The sequence below is a fragment of the Octopus bimaculoides genome, chromosome 3, assembly GCF_046866305.1.
Source record: "Octopus bimaculoides isolate indiv1 chromosome 3, ASM4686630v1, whole genome shotgun sequence".
NCBI lineage: Eukaryota > Metazoa > Mollusca > Cephalopoda > Octopoda > Octopodidae > Octopus > Octopus bimaculoides.
Window position 1 is genome coordinate 387478 of NC_142930.1, and position 22967 is coordinate 410444.

A 22967-nucleotide genomic window follows, 5' to 3' on the forward strand; every position below is an offset into this window, starting at 1 on the left:
TGGCACTTCCATGCCTCTTTCTTCTCAGAATCCCAAAGTGTAAGTGTACCCTTTTCCATTTGTACACACTTCTCATCCACAACATCTCAATTCTCTCCGATACACCATCTTGCAATCCACAACACATCTCATCTCTGATCCTTATAAGACATTGTTAAACCTCTTCTTTTTCTCTTCTGCTCTTGCTAGATAAACCCAACACCAAGCTTCTCTTTCAGCTACCTGATATGGTTCGTTGCTACCTCCATTTTCCTATTCTTTCCAAACCAATCTCTTCTCTTTTATGGCCATGTCAGCATCACTCTTCCACTGCTCTGTCAGCCTTGGTCTGACAGAAACTTTGCTCCAGCTGCAGATTTGATCTGTCAGCCTTAAGTAGGTTCTCTCATATTCATGCACACACACACACTCTATCTCTTTCTTCCTTCACCTCTTCTATGAGTCTTTCTCTCTCACTCTGTGTGTAGTGTTCCTTTACTTGTTGCCTGTCACCAAGTCTTGTATGTTTTTACACATTCTGTACTTCTTATATTAACTCTCTCTCTCTCTTTTTTACTCTCTATCACCTCTCTTTATATGATGTAAAGCATGAATGGAGCAAACAATCAGCCAACCGGCCAACTGATGTTCATATAGGCTATTATTAAACAGAGATGCCATAAAGATATCTGTATGTCACCAAAAGAATTTTGGATGACATCTTCTACTAACAAATTTTCTTCGTTGGATTTTATTTAACATTAAGTATTCTAATTTTGTATAATTATTCATCATCATCGTTTAACGTCCGCTTTCCATGCTAGCATGGGTTGGACGATTTGACTGAAGACTGGTGAAACCAGATGACTACACCAGGCTCCAATCTGATCTGGCAGAGTTCCTATGGCTGGATCCCCTTCCTAACGCCAACCACTCAGAGAGTGTAGTGGGTGCTTTTACGTGCCACCGGCACGAAGGCCAGTCAGGCGGTACTGGCAACGGCCACGCTCAAAATGGTGTCTTTTATGTGCCACCTGCATGGGAGCCAGTCCAGCGGCACTGGCAACGACCTCGCTCAAATGTCTTTTCATGTGCCACCAGCACAAGTACCGGGAAGGGGACGCTGGTAGCAATCACGTTCAAATGGTGCTATTTACATGCCACTGGCACGGAAGCCAGACAGCTGCTCTGGCAACGATCACGCTCGTTTTTCAAAATGTCTATCGAAATATGTGAAGTCTAATTATATGAATTATAGGGGATTGTTTAAACACTTTGACAATCTATTATTCATTAAGGTATAAATTTCGGTTGCCCTTAAACTTAAAAAAGTAGGCTAAGGGAACTAAGTCAAGTTGGTTATTTGTACGAGCTATGATAATTCAGGTAGATGGCAATGTATTGAAGAGTTGAAATTTGCTTTTTAGTTGGAAAAAAGAACATAGAAGTCGCGTGACAGTTATTAGCAATACTCAAAGTAGAGGGGAGATAACTTCAACAAATTGATTTCTCAGGAAACTATAAATCTTCATGGTTTGGTTGGTGGTGGCTTTATGTCAAACATGTTTGAATCTTATTATACATCAGCAGAACAATGCCTTCTCAACCCTGTTTTAATCAGTGGACAGATATTTTTACAAGTAGAAAATGAGGAAGATCTTTCTGTGAAATGGCATAATTTCTTTGAGATTATCTCTCTTTTTTTTCTGAGAATTAGTGACAATTGCGACTGTTTTTTTTTTTTTACACCCAACAAAGAGACAAATTTCAATTACATTAACAATGTTTTGCCCACACCGTTTAGTGACATCACAATCTATCTGCATTGTCCTTAAAGATAACCTACGATTGAATACATTTGTCAAAAAATGAGCATGCCAATTTTAAGATGCCATTCATGGGCTAAAACAAAACAATGACTACAAGTTTCTTGGAGGGAGTCCAAAACTTTCTAGAATATGTATATTGTAAATATGTGATGAGAATAGAAAGGGATTTCTTTATTTATTTTTAGTTAAATACAAACTGCCACATTACATCCTTTTTCGTAACTAATTTGTTTTGCACATAAATCTCTACTTTTTATCTCTTATCCAAACTGTAGTGTTGATCTTTTAACATATGTGCAAACATACTTTATTAATCATGTTTCCAGAAATTATTTTCATTGCAAATACTGCCAGCTGGTTTCCATCACAATTTTTTTCTTTCTTTTTCACTCCTACATTCAAAATATGTCTCTTTTGCTTTCAGGAGAAAAAAAAAAAGTTGTAAAACTAGAAACTAAGGCTATTCTGAAAATGTATTTTATTATTTTCATCGTTTGTTTTTTGGCTCAAATTATTTACAAACAATTATTATCTTATTGCAAAATAAAATGTATATTAAGATGAATAGGGATCTATTTATTTGCTAAGACATGACATTCTTAGTAATGTAAACCCCTTAAAAACAAGCTTGTGAAATAATATGCTATAACATACTTGATATAAGTAAAAAAATATGCAAGATAGGATTCCGGCAACAGCAGATTTAGCAACCTTTTCAATACCAACCTGTCTGAGGCTGCCCTTGATTCCTTGATACACAATTCCTGTTTTAAAGTGATCCAAACAAAAACCTTCCACCAAAATTCATGTTAACTCTTTCATTACCATATTTCTGTTGAAATACACTGCTTTTGTTTCAAATAATTTTGAAAATAATGAAGAATTTTACTAAAATAACTGTCATAATCAAGCTGGCGTTTGGAATATAACAAAGAATTTTGTTTGAAAGTTTTAATTTAGACCACTTTAACACTGGATGTTTCTACCATAGAACCAGGGACAGTCTCAAGTAGGGTGGTATTAAATGGGTTAGTGTTCCAGACATCATCTTAATAATGGCTAGGTTATTTTACTAAATTCTTTATTCTTTTCAAAATTAATTCAAACAAAAGAAGAGTGTTTCAACAGAAATATTGCAACAAAAGTGTAAAGAAAAAATATTTCTATGAAATTTTTAAAATTCCCTTCATTATTCTACTTTTCTGTCTGACATATTTATTTGTAGAAGTAGATTAAAATTTTTATCAGGAGTTCTTAACAGTTTCTATAATGATTGTGGCAATGTTGAAGTATTCACAGAAATATTTTCTAATTTTTAAAGAATTATGAATAACAGGAGTTGCTTGTGTTTTATTATCTTCACATGTACACATCATCTAGGGATGGGATAATGACTTGATACAAGATTAAATACCAGCCTTATACCCTGTTAAGGTCTCTAGAAGGCCTTATTTTTATTACCTTTTTGATGGCTATACAGTTGCTATTTATTCAATTAACTTCATTTCAGTGCAGTCTCAACTAGCAAACCTCCGTTTCATTTTCAAACAGAAATAAATGCATCAGATCAGTGTCTGAGGCAATTTGGCAGACTGGAACTGAAAGAAACCTATCGTTCACACACACACACACACACACGCACACACAGATTAATGTTTGTTTGTATCATCATCATCAATTAACATCCGTTTTCCATGCTGGCTGAAGAGCTGCCCGTGCTTCATGTCTGTTTTGGCGTGGATTTTACAGCTGAATGCCCTTCCTAACACCAACCGCTTTACAGAGTGTACTGGGTGCTTTTACGCAGCACCAGCACCCACGAGCCTGCAAGATTAGGCTCACTCACTGGGGCTGATGTAATTGACTTAGCCCCTCCCCCCAAAACTGTGGCTTTGTGCCAAAATTTGAAACCCAGTATTTGTGATTGACATGTTATTTCTGATGAAATAACATGTGAGAAAAGTCTTTTAATGGCGATCAACCTGTGAGCAGCAATTTTTGTGGTATATATAACAAGGGGGCAGTAAAGTATGAGAGTAAAAGAAAAACAGGCAACAGTTTAAAAGAAAAAGGATTTGCAAAGTACTGCATCTAGATTCTAAATTTATTTTGTATACAAAAATGTTTAATCATCATCATCAACAATGCACATTCTCCAGGGCTGTTCACTCCTGTTTTCCCACGCCATTATGGGTTTGATGGATCTGTCTCAATCCTTTGCCATCTCATACAAAATAAAGATAACACTGCCAGACTTTACTGTTGTGAATGACGTACTTTTGGCAAGGATGTCTTATCACTGACCCCTTAGCAGTGTAGACTGGGGGTATTTTACTATGTCACTAGAACAACTCAAAGCAGATGTAAGATGATGACAACGGTAAAGTTGATAATGATCCCAGCATTATCATGTGGAATGTATGCTTTACTTTTAAGCATCAGTTACCATGTTATATCTCTACCTTACCAGAACTGAATGAGGTCTCCCAACAGCTGAAAACAGTTTTGCAGTTTCAATATTTTTAGTTCATTCATTTCGCCTCAATTACTATTGATATCTATGTTACCAAACAAGGAGAAATTGTTATTGTGTAGCAAAATCATAAACAGGGTTGTTTGCTATCTTATGATCATTTGCTCTGCTGCTCTAAACCTTTATATTTTCATTGTTTTCTGTTGACTTTCTCTAAGTAGTCAATAACAGAATTATAAGAACCTTGGACAAAAATGCCTTGTTGTATTTCTTCCAGCTCTTTACGTTCTGAGTTCAGATCTGACCTTTCATTTTTCTGGGGTTGACATCAAATAAGTATCAGTACTATTCAAGTATTTGGACTTTTTTAATCTGCTACAAATCAGGAGTTGGAATTCTTAAATTAATCCAACGTTGTCTTCATTCTAATGACAGTGGTGTATCAGCTTTTGATCTTGACCTTCACTGGGCAACATCAGTAGTGTGATTTGAGGACAACTGCTGCTTTTCCATACAACTCTTGCCCAAGCCTACAGCCTGAAGTGGAGGAAACACCAGTAACACCTAACCATGTTCTACCAACATAAACTGAAGCTAGATTTTTTTTTTGTTTATAGGTGCACATTCATAAATCCATGAGACATAGAGATCCCAAAGATATCCTCTTTCCTTGAGGGACTTTCTAAAAGCTATGTTTTATGCTTTTTTTTTTCAACCGTACTGTAAGAGTTAAACTTATATTTTATCAGTCAGGCACAGTGAAGCAAGCAAAGTTATGTGTCTTGCTCAAAGCTACAGAACAAAAAGTGTAACCATTTGGGAGCTCAACACCTCTGTCTCACTGCAATACCAATCTTTGCCTTCATATCTAATTAAGAAATTACTGTTGTTATCATTATTATGTTTATTCTTATATGTCTTACCAGTTATTATTTTTAAAATTCCTCTTTCAGGTTTGATGTCCGGACTAACCATTGGCTTCTTTTCTCTCGACATGCTCAATTTACTGACTTTAAGGGCTGGAGGTACAGCGAAAGAACAGAAATATGCTAACATTATTATTCCTCTAGTGAAGAAACGACATCTTTTACTTGTTACACTATTGCTGACAAATTCAGCAGCAGTGGAGGCAATGCCCATATTCCTGAATTACATATCTGACCCTGTAACTGCTATCATCGTTTCAACAACTGGTGTTCTTATCTTTGGAGAGTGAGTATTAATGTTTTAATGGAAGTTATCCATATACAGAAAAAAGAAAAAGATTTCTTTCCCATTTCCCTGTTTTCTCATCTACCTGCAGGTTTATTACACTGTTTGCTGCTCTTTACCTTTCCTTTACTGCCACTTGGCACCACTCCATTTCTTTCACTCCCTACCATTATACTGTTATGTACCATCGACCATCATACCTCTACTCTTGTTCCATTCACTATACTCATTCTCCTCCCACCTCTGATCATCTGTCACTCTCCTCTCACAATCTTATGAACTTGTTTCATGGTCCTTTGTCTGTATTCTCTCTCATACTTCCCATCTTGAGAATAAACTCTGACACCTCATCACTTCATCATTGTCTTCTTTCCAACTTTTCTAAGAAGGTAACATGTTTTTGATGTCATCTTAATGCAATCTGGGACTTTTCATGGCCTGACCATCATACCACAAACGATGCCAGCCCAAAACATACCCCCACCTCTCCCCTTTTGACATCTCAAACTATGAGGTCAGTTCCCTCTGATACCCAACCTCCACTCCAGCCATCTGGTCAGTCAAGGGTAGCACAGCATTCATCAGTGAACAAAACTGTTGATAAATCTATCTTTATGTATTCTTCTGCCCATTTCAGTCTCTTCTGTTTATGAACAGCCTTCAGAGTGGGCCTTGCAACAGGTTTAACATTTTGTGAATTCAACAATTATTATTCATATACATTCAACAGATTAGACTGTTGGAAAAGAAAAGAATCCTAACAAGAACCCTCCTATTGGGTTACAGCAAATAACCTTAGATGCCAAGAACCTTCCCAAGTATCCTAGCTGTCCCTAATAACACTGTTTTCTGCAGCTGTACTAAACTGGGTTTTATGCCTATTTCCTCTATCCATCTTATCATTGAGTGATGCATGCCATCAAAGTGACACTGGGGTGTAAATATATGTTATTATTACTATGAAACTTCACTGAATGAGGTAAACAGCTAGATAGACAGGAATAACAAATAGAGATAGCAGACATTGAGCTCTTTATTCTGTAAGCTCATCTCTTGACTTTAAAAATCATGTTATAACTTCACACTATTCAGTGTCAATAATAATGGAAATAGCTTTCACTATTTTTTTTAAATAATAGCCACCAGACCCTGTCAACTGTCCAACCCATGCCATGGTGATGGTGGTGGTGATGATGATGATTATGGGAGTGTGGTGGTTGTGATGCTGATGACATTGATTTTAAGGTTATTTGACTATAGCTTTGGTGTGCTGCCAATTGCGTTACTGGGGCCCTTATTGGTGCATCCCTAACAGGGTGTTATTGTGGCTCTTTTTGAGCTGCTCAGAAACAGTCTTATCTCGACAGATATTTCTTATAAGATTTGCTTCATAATCTCATTCAATCCCCAAATGACTCCTTAGCATCCACTAACTTTCTTGGATCTGTAGCTTTAGAGATTTGATGTAGTAAGAAGGATATTTTCAGCACTAGTTACCTACATTACCTAAAGTTATCTTGTAAAACAAGGTTGCTGTTGATTCATCTTACAGGTAAATTGTAGAATGTGGCCTGCATCTGTACGTGTGTGTGTGTGTGTCTGTGTTCATATTAAAACATCAAAAACATACATGTTCTTACTTTAACTATTATTGTCTTGTTTCAGTTTAATTACAATGTTTTGCATCTTAGTAGCCAATGCTACACATTTTTACATGTATGTACGTACATATTTCATATACATATATGGATGTTTACTGAAAACCTATTTTCTTTTATTTTAAGAATCATCCCTCAAGCATTCTTCAGCCATTTTGGATTATCAGTTGGTGCTATTCTAAGTCCGTAAGTGATATTTTTGTAAATACATTTCTATGATCACATTTTCTCTTTATTTTTTGTGAAGCCTTCATTTGCAAAATCATCATCATCCTCATTTTAACATCCACTTTTCCATGCTTGAATGGGTTACATGTAGTTTATTGATTTTTGATGACCAGATGCCCTTCCAGTTGCCAACGTTCACCAGTTTCCAAACAAGGTAGTCTTTCTCTGTGGCCAGACATGGTCTCGCAGTATACTGGAAATGAATGAAATAGTTTGTATGACAGTGATAATCATTTACAACTATTGCATAATGACAACGAGACACACATACATGCATGCATGCATACACACATGTATACATATATATGAAGAGTTTCTTTCCCTATCTGTCTATTAAATCCATTCACAAGGCTTTGGTTGACCTGGAGCCCGAGAAGAAGACACTTGCCCAAGGTGTCACACAGTGGAACTGAACTCAAAACCATGCAGCTGAGAGGAAACTTTCTAAGCCACACAGCCATGTCTGTAAAAGAGACATTCACGTTACAAGCTGAAGTTTTTAATTCAGTTTCTAGAGAAAAATAGTTCTATTTAGCAATGAGATACTAGAAGCAATCCATAATTGACCCAGGTTGTTGTTGTCATGACCTTTGTGGCCAATAAAGAAATCATCTTCATCACTAGTAGTAGTAGTAGTAGTAGTAGTAGTAATAGTTATGGTTACAGAATTTAGCTCAGAAGTAAGAATACCCAACAGTCAGATTTTCAAAGAATTTTTTTATCATTTTCCTCTGCACTGATATTGAGTTGATCAAACATCATAGTTGTTGTAAAAAGTGAAGATCGTTGGAAAGAAAACTAGTTCCGCGTCAATTAAATTGTTATCTAATTTTGATTCTCAGCTTCCAATGATGGCCTTTAAAAATGATATTAACATCACAGATATGTTTTGTTTCAGTAAGAGATAATATAATAAAAGTACTGAAGTGAAAGTATGTTAGTAGCTCTAGGAGAACTTTGTGATTTGTTCAGCACGGTTTCTATTTGGAGAACAAGCAATTCTTGGAATAGACGTTCTGGGGCAGAGAGTGAATAGGCAAACAATCCTATCTAGGAAGATGAAAATTAAATGGGGTACATAAAGGAGAAGGAGACAAATTTTTACTGTCAAGAATGTATAGCAACATAAATCTTGAACTGTTTCAGCTCAAAGTTCATTAGATTCAATGGAATGTGCAGATAGAAAAGTAAAGAAACCAAATACTCGTAGAAAGGAAATGAGAATTAAATGCAGTTTCACTCTCTCTCTCTCTCGCGCATGTGTGCATGCATGCATGTGTGTGTGCACAAAAGATCTGAGCATTTTATTTTCATGTCCACAAAACTTTAATACAGGAGCTATTGTGTGTCAAGTGCTATTTCTTTTCATTTGTTCACTTTCTCTTATAAATATCTATAAGTATACACATTCTTTCTTCTTCTTCAAGAACTAGGATGTTCATGTCATATCATTGGTATATTCAACCTGTCAGGCTAAGCCATCAACACCCTTAAGCCCTTTTTGTGCAGAATCCATTTGTGTCAGTTCTCTAGTCTGATGATAAATTCCTTATATCAGTCTAGGAAACCCTGAGAAAGGTCATTGTCACTGTTTTACCTCCTCTAACAAAGCCATAAAGAAGAAAATATGTATCAAAAAGTCTGGAAGTATTAACAATGTCATCTGATGGAGAAGGAGGAAGCACCCAGTACACTTTGTTAAATAGTTGGCATTAGGAAGGGCATAGAAACCATGCCACAACAAACAATGGGAGCTCATGTCAAACTGTCCAACCCATGCCAGCATGGAAAGTGGACATTAAACACCGATGATAATGATGATGATGAATCTCATTAACACCATGAAACCAATGCTAAGTATTGGCTCTTAACTCTTTCTGATACCATATTTCTGTTGAAAGATGACAAAGCTGGTGTTTGGATCATAAATTACAATGAAATTTTGATCACTTTCTTTACAATATTTCTGTTGAAATAAACTGTTTTTGTTTCAGTTAATTTTGAAAATAACAAAGAATTTAGTAAAATAACTTTGTCATTATAAGGCTGATGTTTGAAACCACATGAAATTTTGATAGAAAGGTTTTCAGATCACTTTAAACAGGAAATTTGTATCTTAGAACTAAAGACATTGTTGGGCAGCATGGTATGAAAAGGGTTAATTGTATTCTCAGAGGTTCAGAGGAATTTAACTATTACAATTCAAGAGTTCAGGGAATGAGTAAGTAAAAAAGAATTAAGAGAGAGAAATAAAGTTTAGAAAAAAAACGAAATTCAAAAATAGGACAGGAAAAACTTTGATCTGTTTTTGATTGATATTTGACATTGACTTGTGTATATAACAGGTTATGTGGAAGCTTGTAGATACAAAACACGCACATGTGCGCACACACACACGCACACCACTTTATTGATGTTCCACATACTTTTGATGAATATTATACAATGACATGATAACAGGTAGAACTGTCTAGAAGCAAACAGCTTTGGGAGTTTGCTACTCTCATTCCTACACACACACACAAAGGCTTATATTGATAAACACATATACACATTGACACACAAGTACACATACACACACCAAATATCCCATAAGTAAGGAAGCCTTTAACTGTACTTATCTGTAAAATGTAATCTGTTTTATGAAACACTTTGTATCCCATGTGTTTTGTTCCATTTACCTATCAGATTGTCAAATATAAAGAGGTTTAAATGCTGCTGCCAATATTTACATGTGTGTTTGTATATGCGTGTGTTTGTATATACATACCTACATTTATTTTTATTATACTGGTTCACCAGTCCTCAGTCAAATCGTCCAACCCATGCTAGCATGGAAAGCAGACATTAAACAATGATGACGATGATGATGATATATATATATATGCATCAGATCCCAAAACCTGTGGCAGGTTTTGGGATCTGATGATATGCTATAAAGCTGAACCCTTTATGGACATGAATCCTAAGGTAATCCCATAAACTGGCCTTATCTAACTTTAATATATACTGCTCTGTAACTTATGTGCTTCTTTTTGGGGATTTATATTTTTACGGATGGCATATATATATATGACTGCTAAATCCACAAGTTTTTTTATTCTCTCTCTATTTCCTCGTGTTCCTTTCGTTTGAAGAGTGTAGGCTCGAAATGTAAAAAAGACTTTCTCACCTTCCTGCTTGTTGTTTATACACCTGTCTTCATCTTTTGTTTTTCTGTAAATTTCAACTATATATATATATTTATATATGAACATTTCTAAAATACTGTATGTAAAATTTCTTGAAATTAATACTAATAATCTGTTTATCTCTTATTATTTTCTTCTCTGGCAGTATCGTCTATTTTTTAATTGGTTTACTCTTCATCATATGCTGGCCTATTTCCAAAGTGCTTGATTGTTTATTTGGAAAACAAGACTACAGACTTTACCAAAGGAAGCAACTAAAAGCTTTGATTGATTTGCACAAAAGTACACTTTCAGCTTCACCTCAAGAAGCTGCAAAACCTGTCCTTAGTAATGATGAAGTTATGATTATAAAGGTAAAGAAGAATGTTTATAAGTTAAAATTATTCATATTAAACTGCTGAAATTTAGATCACTTTCTCCCTTTTATTACAATATTCCTGTTGAAATATACTGCTTTACTGAATTAATTTTGAAAATGATAAAGAATTCAATAAATTAACTTTTTCATTAATATGATAGTCTTTCAGACATAATTTTAGATTAAATTTTGATGGAAAACGGTTTTAATTTATATCACTTTAAAGCAGGAAGTTTGTATCATAGAATCAGGGAATCAAAGGTGATCTCAGGTAGGTTGGTATGAAAAGGGTTACACAAGGTCTGCTTAAACAAATGTGAAATTTGGTGGTTTATAATTTTTCTGCTTTGTGATATGCACAACTTTAACCCTTTTGTTATCAAATTTTTACAGAAATATATAGCCTTCGTTTCAGTTTATTTTGAAATTAATGAAGAATTTAGTGAAATAACTTGGTCATTAATAAGTTGGCGCTTGGAACATAAATTTACTAATGCTTACACTGAAACATATGTATATTGAGTTCTATTAGTATCACTTTGCCTAGCACCATTTGAGCGTGATCGTTACCAGCGTCGCCTTAGTGGCATGTGAAAAGACATTCAAGTGAGATCGTTGCCAGTAACGCTGGACTGGCTCCTGTGCAGGTGGCACGTAAAATACACCATTTTGAGCGTGGCTGTTGCCAGTACCTCCTGACTGGCCTTCGTGCCGGTGGCACATAAAAGCACCCACTACACTTTCGGAGTGGTTGGCGTTAGGAAGGGCATCCAGCTGTAGAAACTCTGCCAAATCAGATTGGAGCCTGGTGTAGCCATCTGGTTCGCCAGTCCTCAGTCAAATCGTCCAACCCATGCTAGCATGAAAAGCGGACGTTAAACAATGATGATATATATATATATATATATATATATATATATAAGACCGAGACCGCTGGAGATATGCTGTGACTGAGGAGACACAGCAAATAAAGTGAGTTCACAGCTGTAACCAACACAAGTGTCACATAACTAGCCCACTCAAAGGTACCTTGGATTGTAGGGCAACATGCCATGCTTGAGGAGACCTATTGAGTCAAGTATATCTAGATCAAATGGAAATCGTAGTTGTGATCCCTGTGCTGGTGGCACGTAAAAAGCACCATCCAAACGTGGTTGTTGCCAGCCCCCTCTGGCCCCTGGGCCAGTGGCACATAAAAAGCACCCACTACACTCACGGAGTGGTTGGCGTTAGGAAGGACATCCAGCTGTAGAAACACTGCCAGATCAGACTGGAGCCTGGTGCAGCCTCCTGGCTTCCCAGACTTGTCAAACCGTCCAACCCATGCCAGCATGGAAAACGGACGTTAAACAATGACGATATAATATAAATTTTTATTTTTACCTGAAGTTGTATACAAAAACAGTTTAACATTAAATTGAAGCATCACTCAATACCTTTTAGAAGAATAGAAGGAAAAAGTCGACAGTGACTTGAAAGGTTTAGCTTACTAACCATCATCAGACAGTCAATTGAGAACTAATCAGCTGAAATTTTGAAGTCACTATCAACCTATTCTTTGTGTATGTGTTTGTGTGTGTGCATATATAGGCATGTGTGTATATATATATATGTGTGTGTGTGTGTGTGTGTACACAAACACACACACATCTTTATTTATTTATCATTCTTTTACAAGAATGTTGACAGTGATTTTGATGGCAGAACTGGTCAAAACTTCAAAATCACTGTCAACAACATTCTTGTATGAGAATAATAAATTTTATTGTGTCTGGCAAGGCTCACCGGTTTCATTTCCACTCATTTACTTATTTTTTTACCAAAATTTTCGTTGCTTCTTGCAACCTCTTTAATACTTGTTGAATCTGTCTGTTATCAGAACTGCATTTGTTTTGTTTGTTTGTGTGCATGTGTATACACATATGTATGTTCAGTTTTATTTCAAGATTTCTTGCCAATAAAGAAAGAGCTGGTTTCTAACCTAGATCCAAGGCTTTTTCATTGGAATTTCAACATCAACAACAGGGTATTTTTGTTTGTATGTATGTGTGTATGTGTGTATGTATGTATACATGTGCGTGTATACATATAATGTATGCATGTTTGAGTGTGTCTATGTGTATGGGGTTGTGTGACAATGTAAATTTGTATTCTATTAACCCATCAGATTAATGTAAAACTGTTTTTGTTATAACAATGTAAAAACAAACTTAAAATATGCATATATATATATATATATATATATAACATGTGGTATAATTATAAACAGTGTAAATTTTAGCCATTTCTCCACAGACTGGAAAAAATGATGAACAACCTTAATCAATTTTTGGGTTCTCATCAGAGGTGTCTACATCAGTCTGACAGTCTCCAGAGAAACAAGTAGCCTAACTGTTTATATATTCAACAAATGCAGCAGTTACTTTATGAAGGAGTCCCTAATTTGTATACCAAAAGTATTTAACACTCTATAAATATCAGTGGCATGCACACACACCAAAATATAGTTGCTTTCTTTGAATGTCTATCTCCTAAATTCACTCGTAAGGGTTTGGTCACCCCAGGGCTATAGTAGAAAATATTTGCCCAACGGGCTTCAGTGAGACTGAGCCTGAAACTCTGTGGCTACCAAGCAAATGTCAATCTCACAGCCATTCCTATGCCATATCAGAGCCTGAAAAGATGAGAAGAAAATCATTTTTTCTGTCTTGCTGTAGGTATCCCAATACAAGTTCAATGTTGCAATTTGAGTTGAGGCAGGAGATATGGCTTCACTTTGAATTGACTGTGGCGGGGAGTGGGGAGTTAGCCCCAGGGACTACACCATGGCCATGTTTAGAGTAATTATCATTCCCTTTGGAATAAGGTTCCACATAGACAATACAGCTTCATTGGAATCTAATGTTTTCTGTTTCAGGGTGCTTTGGATATGAAAACCAAGACAGCTGAAGATGCAATGCTAACTCTGGAGCATGTTGTAATGCTCAGTGTGGATGATTGTATGGACTATTCCACTATTGCAAAGGTTTGTAATTGTGTGTTCATGCATGCGTGTTTTCCTCTCTCTCTCTCTCTCTCTCTCTCTCTTCTGTCTTTTAATTATTTAAATTCTTCCTCTGATGAAGGAGCTAGTTTCTAACAACGATACAAAGCTCCATCATAGAATGTAGATAACTAAAATAATGTCCCATTTTAAACTTGAGAAAAGCGTTGCATATTTTTACTGTTCCACTTACAGATTGTATTTATGACATGCAAGTTAATTGGTTGACTTGTAACCCTAGCTTATCCTGATTGTCATTTTGGCATTAATTCACAAAACTAAGTTCTCCAGAGGGTGCACCCTAATGTTTAGGGTGTTGCACTCATGATTGCAAGACTGTGGTTTTGATTCCAGGTCTAGGCAGTGTGTCCTTGAGCAAAATTCTTCATTTCATGTTGCTCTGTGATCTGACATGTGGAATGCCTGTGCACCTGTACAGGCAATGTTGATTTGTTTCTTTTTATCTCATTAAATGAAGACAATGTAGGGAAAGTTAATTAAAGTAATTAGAGTAATTAGAGTAATTAAAGTTAATTAGAGTAAAGTAAGGTGTTAGTGCTGAGTTTGTATTGTAAAAAAAAAAGTTTTGACACCATTGAGGAATGGAGAATTTAGGTAAGTAATACGGTAGCCTGAATCGATGTTAAGCCTCTGTTCCCTCGTTTTTGTTTTGGATAGGGGTGGTCTACATCACTGTTGGTGTGGAAATTATGTGTACTGGTTAGTATCTTCCAATTTTTTATATCAATCGCCCACATCTCATCAAGCAGCCCAAATGTTGGTATGATTACTGGCACTGAAAACACACCATGGGCCACTGTTTTATTGAATGCAGAGAGTCCTGAGGTCCAGATTTCCTTTATTCAGCTATAATAGTCTTTACTGACATGTGTTTTGTTACAGGTGTCACTGTATATGTTTTCGTCCAACCCTGGATGCCAGTAACATTCTTCATCAGATACAGGAGAAACAGTCAACTCATTAACGGATATGTTGCTTGCCTGATTTACAGTTTTCCATCTTTTCACAACCATAGAATAATGCTTATCCTCACCAAACTCCAACCCTTTATGCTTTGAAAATGTTACAACCAGGACAACGCACTTTTTCATCTCATGCTTATTCTTGGCATATAGCTTCAAGTCATCTGCAAAGAAACTGTGTGATTTGGGTATTTTCGTTTCCCTGTGAACCAGTGAGATATCCTTCAGACTTCCTTAACATGAATGACAAGCTGTTTACAGAAAGTATAAACAACATCACTGAGAGGCTGTCCCTTTGTGCATGTGTGTGTGTCTCTCTCTCTCTCTGCCACTCGGTAAATGACCCTACTAGATATGTAAGAAAGGTGCAGGCAGAAATTTCATATAGTATACCCAGTGCAAGTTATGGACACACAAGAGCTTCGTTATAATTGCAGGAAAGTTACTGGAGAAAGTAGTCTTTGTATGTGGAAGATGCACAGGTACCATAAAGCCAGAAAATTGATTATTTCAAATGCCCTGGAGGTAGTAGATAATTTCTGCTACCTAGACAACCTAATTAGCAGTGGAGGAGGGTGTTCTGAAAGTGTAGTTGCTAGAATAAGAGGAGGATAGACAAAGTTATTACCTCTGCTTGCAATGAAAAGTCTGTCTGTCTCTGAGGAAAAGGCAGATTATATGATGCTAGTGTATGGACAGCAATGCTACATGGCAGTGAGATGTGGGCCCTGAATGCTGAAACTCGAGAGGAATGAAGCTAGCATGCTCTGCTGGATGTGCAGTGTTAGTGTGCATGTACAATAAATTGCTAATATATTGAGAAAGATTAGGCATCAGAGGAATGAGATGCAGTGTGCGAGAGCGAAGACTGTGTTGGTTTGGTCATGTGATGCACAGAGAGGAGGAGAGTAGCATGAAGAAGGTCAGTTGCTTAAAATGGATAGAACTTGTAGAAAAGGTGGACACTGGAAGACATGAGATGAAGTATTGAAGGCTGATCTCAGGATGTTGAACCTTATGGAGGAGATGACAGGGGATTGAGATAATTGGCATTTCACTGTACTCAAGACAACCCATGCATGACGGCAACAATGATATCATAAAGCCACTCAGTTATGCTTGTACATGTGAGGCCCTATTCCCATCCTTTCTGACTCATCAAGCATTCCCCCACTATGTTCACACACCTCTATCTGTGGTACTACTTGGCTGCTGCATTCACCTGACAGCAAAATCAGCACATGTTACACCCCATCCATAATGGAAGCCACACCCCACCCCGTTACCTACACAATTTCTACCAATCACCTCCTTTCTGTGCCTTCAGCCCCTGCTCTCTTCCCTTCTGCTATACTCCACTCTAAACACCTATCTTATCTGCCATCACCCTCAATGTTCTTCCATATCTACCATCATGACCTACCCCATTACTTTGGCCCCTTATGTGTCCTTTCTCCTTCCTGATCCACTCCTATATCTCCCACTTTATCCCTCTATATACTCATATTTCCCATTATCCACACCTCTACCCTTCTCACACCTCTACTTCCCCTCATACAAAAGCATCCACTTTCTCCCCCCCCCCATCACCTACCTTCTTGTTCCTTAAGAGTTTGCTCTTACACCCCATCACTACCTTCCTTTTATTTCATTTAGCAGTGTATCTCCTCTCTAGCAAAACACTTGGGCTTGTCCCTTTATAATACTTTACCCTTTGAACATGTGACACAAAGCCACCTACCTCCACCTCCCCTTCCCAAATACTTACCTCTGAGGAGTTGGAGTTTTTTCCTTTTCTTTTTTCATTTTTTTTTTTTTTCCTGTCTTGTAAGTTACATGGCAACCTCACTTGTGCCAGTGACTTGAAAAAGTACCCAGTTCCATTTTGTAAAGTGGTTGGCATAAGGAAGAGCATCCAGCCATAGAAACCATGCCAAAGATGACAGTGGAGTTTGAGAGGGCCCTGCACCTCACTGGTCCCCTGTCAAATCCATACCAGCATGGAAAACAGATACTAAATGATGATGATGATATATATGCACAAGTGCAGCTAAGAAGTTTTCTTTCCAGCCCAAAGGTGCCACACAGTGGCACCTTGTGAAAGTGTCTTCTACTATAGCTCCAGGTTGACCAAAGCTCTCCGAATGAATTTTGTAGACAAAACTGAAAGAAGTCTATTGTATATATATATATGTATGTGTGTGTATGTGTCTGCATGAGGGTTTGTGTCGCTTTGTCTTCACATCACATAATTGTTGTAAATGAATGTCATTCATTTTCAATACTCTCCAAAAACATATCTGGGCAGGTGAAATATTGCCTTGCTTGGAAAAAGGTAAGGGTTGGTATCAAGAAGGGCATTTGACTGTAGAAAATATGCCTCAATAAACTTTGTCTGATCTACACAAGCATAGAAAAGTGGATGATGATGATGATGATACCATTGAATTGTTTTTCCGTATTAATTGTTAATATTTCTTACTACAAAACTTGAAGTTTTAAATGTATTTTTTTTTTGCAAATTTTCTTTCCAGTTATCAACAGGACACTCTAGGATTCCCATATACCAGGGTTGTAAACAAAATATCTTGGGAGTTCTTCTGGTGAAGAATTTAATACTCTTGGATCCTAAAGATTGTATACCAGTCTACAGACTTATTGACAGCTCTGCTTTTCGCTCTGTTCCTATAGTTCCTTCCAATACACCCCTTTTTGATCTTTTAAACCTGTTCCAAACTGGAAAAAGTAAGATATGTTTTCTACTCTATTATCTACACTAAAAACAGAAAGAAGCTAATAACTGTGTTTCATTTCAGCTTAGTTAGATGTAAATTTTTTTTATATTTAAATCAGTGTCATCATTATCATTACAGCTGCTGCCACATCCATCATGATCAACATTGTTGTTTTAATGCACACTTTTCCATGGTTGCAGGATGCATTGAGACAGACTTTCAATGTCTGAATATCTATCCTATTGCCTGACCTCACCTGTTTCCACCTCTCTCTCTCACACACGCACACTCTTTTGCTGATTTCAGCCAATGAACTGCTGGAGTAGTGTCCTCGAGGGATTAGTCAGTCTCTCTCCATGAAATTCAATTGAATTCAGTTTTTGTCTTAAATTCATACTTATTCATTTTCTAAGCTTCCTAAATTCATGCTACGTATATATTCTATTCACCTAGATTTCATTGCTCTTTTAAAAATTACGATTTATGCATTGTTGTCTCTCAAATATTTAAAATCTACGATTAAGAGGCCTATCCCCTTGCTGACGGTACCTACCCACCCCTACCCATTTTCCTTTATTCAAAAATTCTTATCGCTCCTTTAAAATTATGGCTTTTAAGTGTTGATTTCTCAGCCCAAGAATTACAGCGTGATGTGCTGCTTGACTGGTCCCCCCCTCTCTCTCTCTCTTTATATATATATATATATGATGATGATGATCTTTTCTCCCGCCATGCCTCTGTCTACCCTTCCATCCTCTCTAAATCAGTCCCTCTCCCTCTCTCTCTCTTGTAGTTTTTCCTTAAGGTTTTCAGGTTCTGGGTATATATAAATGAGAAATCCTTTCTAAATTATCTCAATCTCTTCTCCGCTGACATACTACGACGAAGTCTCCAAGATGCAGATAAGATAGAGATTTTTATTTATTTACGGCCTCAAACATCTCATACCTTTCGCGCTTTAGTCTGCCCTCTATTATTTATCTTGTCTCTCTCCATGAAATTCAATTGAATTCAGTTTTTGTCTTAAATTCATACTTATTCATTTTCTAAGCTTCCTAAATTCATGCTACGTATATATTCTATTCACCTAGATTTCATTGCTCTTTTAAAAATTACGATTTATGCATTGTTGTCTCTCAAATATTTAAAATCTACGATTAAGAGGCCTATCTCCTCGCTGATGGTACACCCGCCCTCCCACCCCCTCCACCGGAAGTGCATTCCTCTGTCATCTTGTCATCCTTGGCTGTCTCCCGGAACCCATCTAGTGGCCTTGGCCATCCTCTCCCCAACCTTTGGGTAGCGCATTAAGTTTGAGTAATGTTTGCAGATTGTAGGTACTGTTTTGCTTATGAATTCTTCCAATTGCAAGTTTTCTTTTCAGGTACACGACACTGCTTCCCCCTTTCCCAGGCTACAGGCCCACACCCCCAACACCCATACTGTTAGGATTGGCACTCTCAACGTCGGCACGCTGAAAGGTAGATCTGGTGAAATTGTTGAGATGCTTGAACGGAGACGCGTAGATATGTGCTGCATCCAGGAAGTAAGATGGAGAGGAGGTTCTGCAAGGTTCCTCACAGGCAAAGAACACAGGTACAAGATTTTCTGGGCAGGGAACACTGACAGGGTCGGGGGCGTAGGAATACTTCTAGTGGAGAAATGGGTGGATAAGGTAATCGAGGTCGTTAGAGTAAGTGACAGAGTACTTAAGATTAGACTAGTGCTTCATCATAGATTAGCTACTGTCATCTCAGCCTATGCACCTCAACCGGGGATACCAGATGGTCTGAAAGACCAATTCTATGACACCCTCTTGCAAACTACCTCGTCGACGAGTGACAGGGACCTTCTCTTTGTGGCTGGAGACTTCAATGGTCATGTCGGACGTCGTGCTGGAGGCTTCCATGGCATACATGGAGGCTATGGCTTCGGTTCCCGCAACGAGGAGGGAACCAGACTGCTGGAGTTCTGTGATGCAACCGATCTTATGGTCTGCAATACCAACTTCAGGAAACCTGCCAGTCACCTAGTCACCTACCGCTCCGGCAGACACTCTAGCCAAATCGACTACATCCTCGCCAGAAATAGGGAAAGAGGGCGGCTTATAAATGCCAAAACCTACCCTGGCGAAGAATGTACCCCACAACATAGATTAGTAGTTAGCGACTTTGGGATCAAGGCAAAATGGGTGCCCAGAATTAGACCGGATTGGAGGAGAAGGGTGTGAAAGCTTAAAGACCCTGCAAATGGACAGAGACTTAGAGACAAGTTACTTGAAGCACTTAACGAAATAGAAGGGGATATAGCATCATACAACGTGGAAGACAATTGGAATTTTCTGCGGGACAACCTGTTGAAAGCCACCGACCAGATTTGTGGGTGGTGTAAAGTCCCCTCTCGACCCAGAGTAATGTGGTGGTGGAACAAGGATGTAGACGGGGCTATTAGACAAAAGAAACAGGCTTGGAAGGACTGGAAGAACGGTGGTAGCAGGGAACTGTACCAATCTGCCAGAAGGGAAGCTAGGCGACAGGTTTATTTAGCCAGAGGGGAAGCAGATAAGAAAAGATTTGCCAATGTTCTGCGCCGTGAGGACCAAAGACTCGAGGTATTTCGTGTTGCAAGACAGTGTAGGAGAGAGAATAGTGATGTTGTAGGAGAGAAATGTGTTCGCATGGATGATGGTACGCTTGCACTAAATGAGGATGCAAAGAAAGAGGTCTGGAGATGCCACTACGATAGATTGCTTAATAAAGAGAATGAATGGGAGGAAGAGAGCCTGCCGTATGTCGACCCAATAGAGGGACCAGCTATCCGAGTTGATAGTACCAGGGTAGATAAAGCAATTAAGAGTATGAAGACCGGGAAAGCCCCCGGCCCATCAGGAATCACTGCAGAGATGCTCAAAATATCTGGCAGTGTTGGCTATAGCCTAGTCACCCGTATTACGAACCAGGTGATACACGAAGGAGTCATACCCAATGACTGGTGTAGCAGCATCATAGTCAACTGCTACAAAGGTAAAGGTGACGCTTTAGATACAAATAATTACAGAGGCATCAAGCTGTTAGATCAGGTTATGAAAGTTACAGAGAGGGTCATAGCCCAACTAATTAGGGAGCGAATCAATTTAGATGAGATGCAGTTTGGGTTCGTGCCAGGTAAAAGCACTACTGATGCCTTATTTCTAGTGAGACAGATGCAGGAGAAATACCTAGCTAAGGATAAACCTCTGTACCTGGCTTTCGTTGACATGGAGAAAGCCTTTGACAGGGTCCCCCGATCCCTTATCTGGTGGTCAATGAGGAAACTTGGGATAGAAGAATGGTTAGTGAGAGCTGTGCGAGCCATGTACAGAGATGCTGCCAGTAAGGTGAGGGTTGGAAATGAGTACAGCAATGAATTCCAGGTAGAGGTAGGGGTCCACCAAGGTTCCGTCCTCAGCCCCCTCTTATTTATCATAGTCCTCCAGGCAATCACAGAGGAGTTCAAGACAGGTTGCCCCTGGGAGCTCCTCTATGCTGATGACCTTGCCCTAATTGCGGAGTCACTATCAGAACTAGAGGAGAAGTTTCAGGTGTGGAAGCAAGGTCTAGAATTGAAGGGCCTTAGAGTCAACCTAGCTAAAACCCAAATCTTAATAAGTAGGAAGGTAGATAAAACACAAACCCCTTCAGGTAGATGGCCCTGCTCAGTATGTAGAAAAGGAATAGGTAGTAACTCTATAAGATGTACCCGGTGCAAGCTATGGACACATAAGAGGTGCAGCAACATCAAAGGCAGGTTAACTAGCAAGTTAGTTTTTGTTTGTGGCAGATGTTCAGGTGCAATAAAGACTGTAAACAAACAGGAAACAACTTCTATCTCATTCCAGGGTGAAAAACTAGAGGTAGTCGATAGCTTCCGCTATCTGGGCGACCAAGTTAGTAGTGGGGGTGGGTGCGCTGAAAGTGTAGCTGCTAGAATAAGAATAGCCTGGGCAAAGTTTAGAGAGCTCTTACCCCTGCTGGCGACAAAGGGACTCTCACTCAGAGTAAAAGGCAGACTGTATGACGCATGCGTATGAACAGCCATGCTACATGGCAGTGAAACATGGGCTGTAACTGCTGAGGACATACGTAAGCTCGCAAGGAATGAAGCCAGTATGCTCCGTTGGATGTGTAATGTCAATGTGAATACCCGTCAGAGTGTAAGTATCTTGAGAGAAAAGCTGAACATTAGAAGCATCAGTTGTGGTGTGCAAGAGAGACGATTGCGCTGGTATGGACATGTGGTGAGAATGGATGAGGATAGCTGCGTGAAAAAGTGCCACACCCTAACAGTTGAGGGAACCCGTGGAAGAGGTAGGCCCAGGAAGACCTGGGCTGAGGTGGTGAGGCAAGACCTTCGTACATTGGGCCTCACCGAGGCGATGACTACTGACCGAGACCTTTGGAAATGTGCTGTGCGTGAGAAGACCCGGCAAGCCAAGTAAGATCGTTGCCAGTGCCCCTGGACTGGCTCTTGTGCGGGTGGCACATGAGATGCACCATTTTGAGCGTGGCCGTTGCCAGTACCGCCTGACTGGCTCCCGTAGGATTTTCGAGTGAGATCGTTGCCAGTGCCCCTGGACTGGCTTGTGCGGGTGGCACATAAAAGACACCATTTCGAGCGTAGCCGTTTTCGTGCGGGTGACACGTAAAAGCACCCACTACACTCTCTGAGTGGTTGGCGTTAGGAAGGGCATCCAGCTGTAGAAACTCTGCCAAATTAGATTGGAGCCTGGTGTTGCCATCCAGTTTCACCAGTCCTCAGTCAAATCGTCCAACCCATGCTAGCATGGAAAGCGGACGTTAAACGACGATGATGATGATGATGATGATGAAGTCAACCACAGGATTTTTTTTTTTTTAAGTCTGATACAAAATGTCACACTGGCACACACAAACACACACACACACCTATTAGTAATGTTGTTTTCAGACCATACTTGTTGAAACATGCTCTAACACATTTAAACAAGATCTTTTCACAGGTGCATAAATACCTCAGAGCAAGGAAAGCTTCAGTTAGATAGATTCTGGCTTGCAGACACACAAATAATAATTTGTTGCTTTAATAGCCCTTCATAAAAATGGAAGTCACAGAAGAGCACATAAGACATGTCATGCTTCATGAGTATAAAAAAGCAACAAATGCTGTGAGAAATGTGCAAGAATTGTATAGTGAAGGTGTTTTGAATATTTGCAAGTGCCAATGATAGCTCCATAAATTTTGACGAAGAGACTTTAGGTTG

General features: G+C 38.5%; 1 protein-coding gene across 1 annotated transcript in view; it reads left to right on the plus strand.

Annotated features, from left to right (window-relative positions):
- The window catches only part of LOC106874631 (uncharacterized), a 76563-nt gene that overhangs the window by 40470 nt on the left and 13126 nt on the right, over nt 1-22967 (plus strand). Inside the window, exons 2-6 of the mRNA XM_014922429.3 lie at nt 5235-5493; nt 7278-7337; nt 10716-10923; nt 13846-13953; nt 17489-17699. Coding sequence (XP_014777915.2) covers nt 5235-5493; nt 7278-7337; nt 10716-10923; nt 13846-13953; nt 17489-17699 — 846 coding nt within the window. The remainder of the gene's footprint in view (nt 1-5234; nt 5494-7277; nt 7338-10715; nt 10924-13845; nt 13954-17488; nt 17700-22967) is intronic.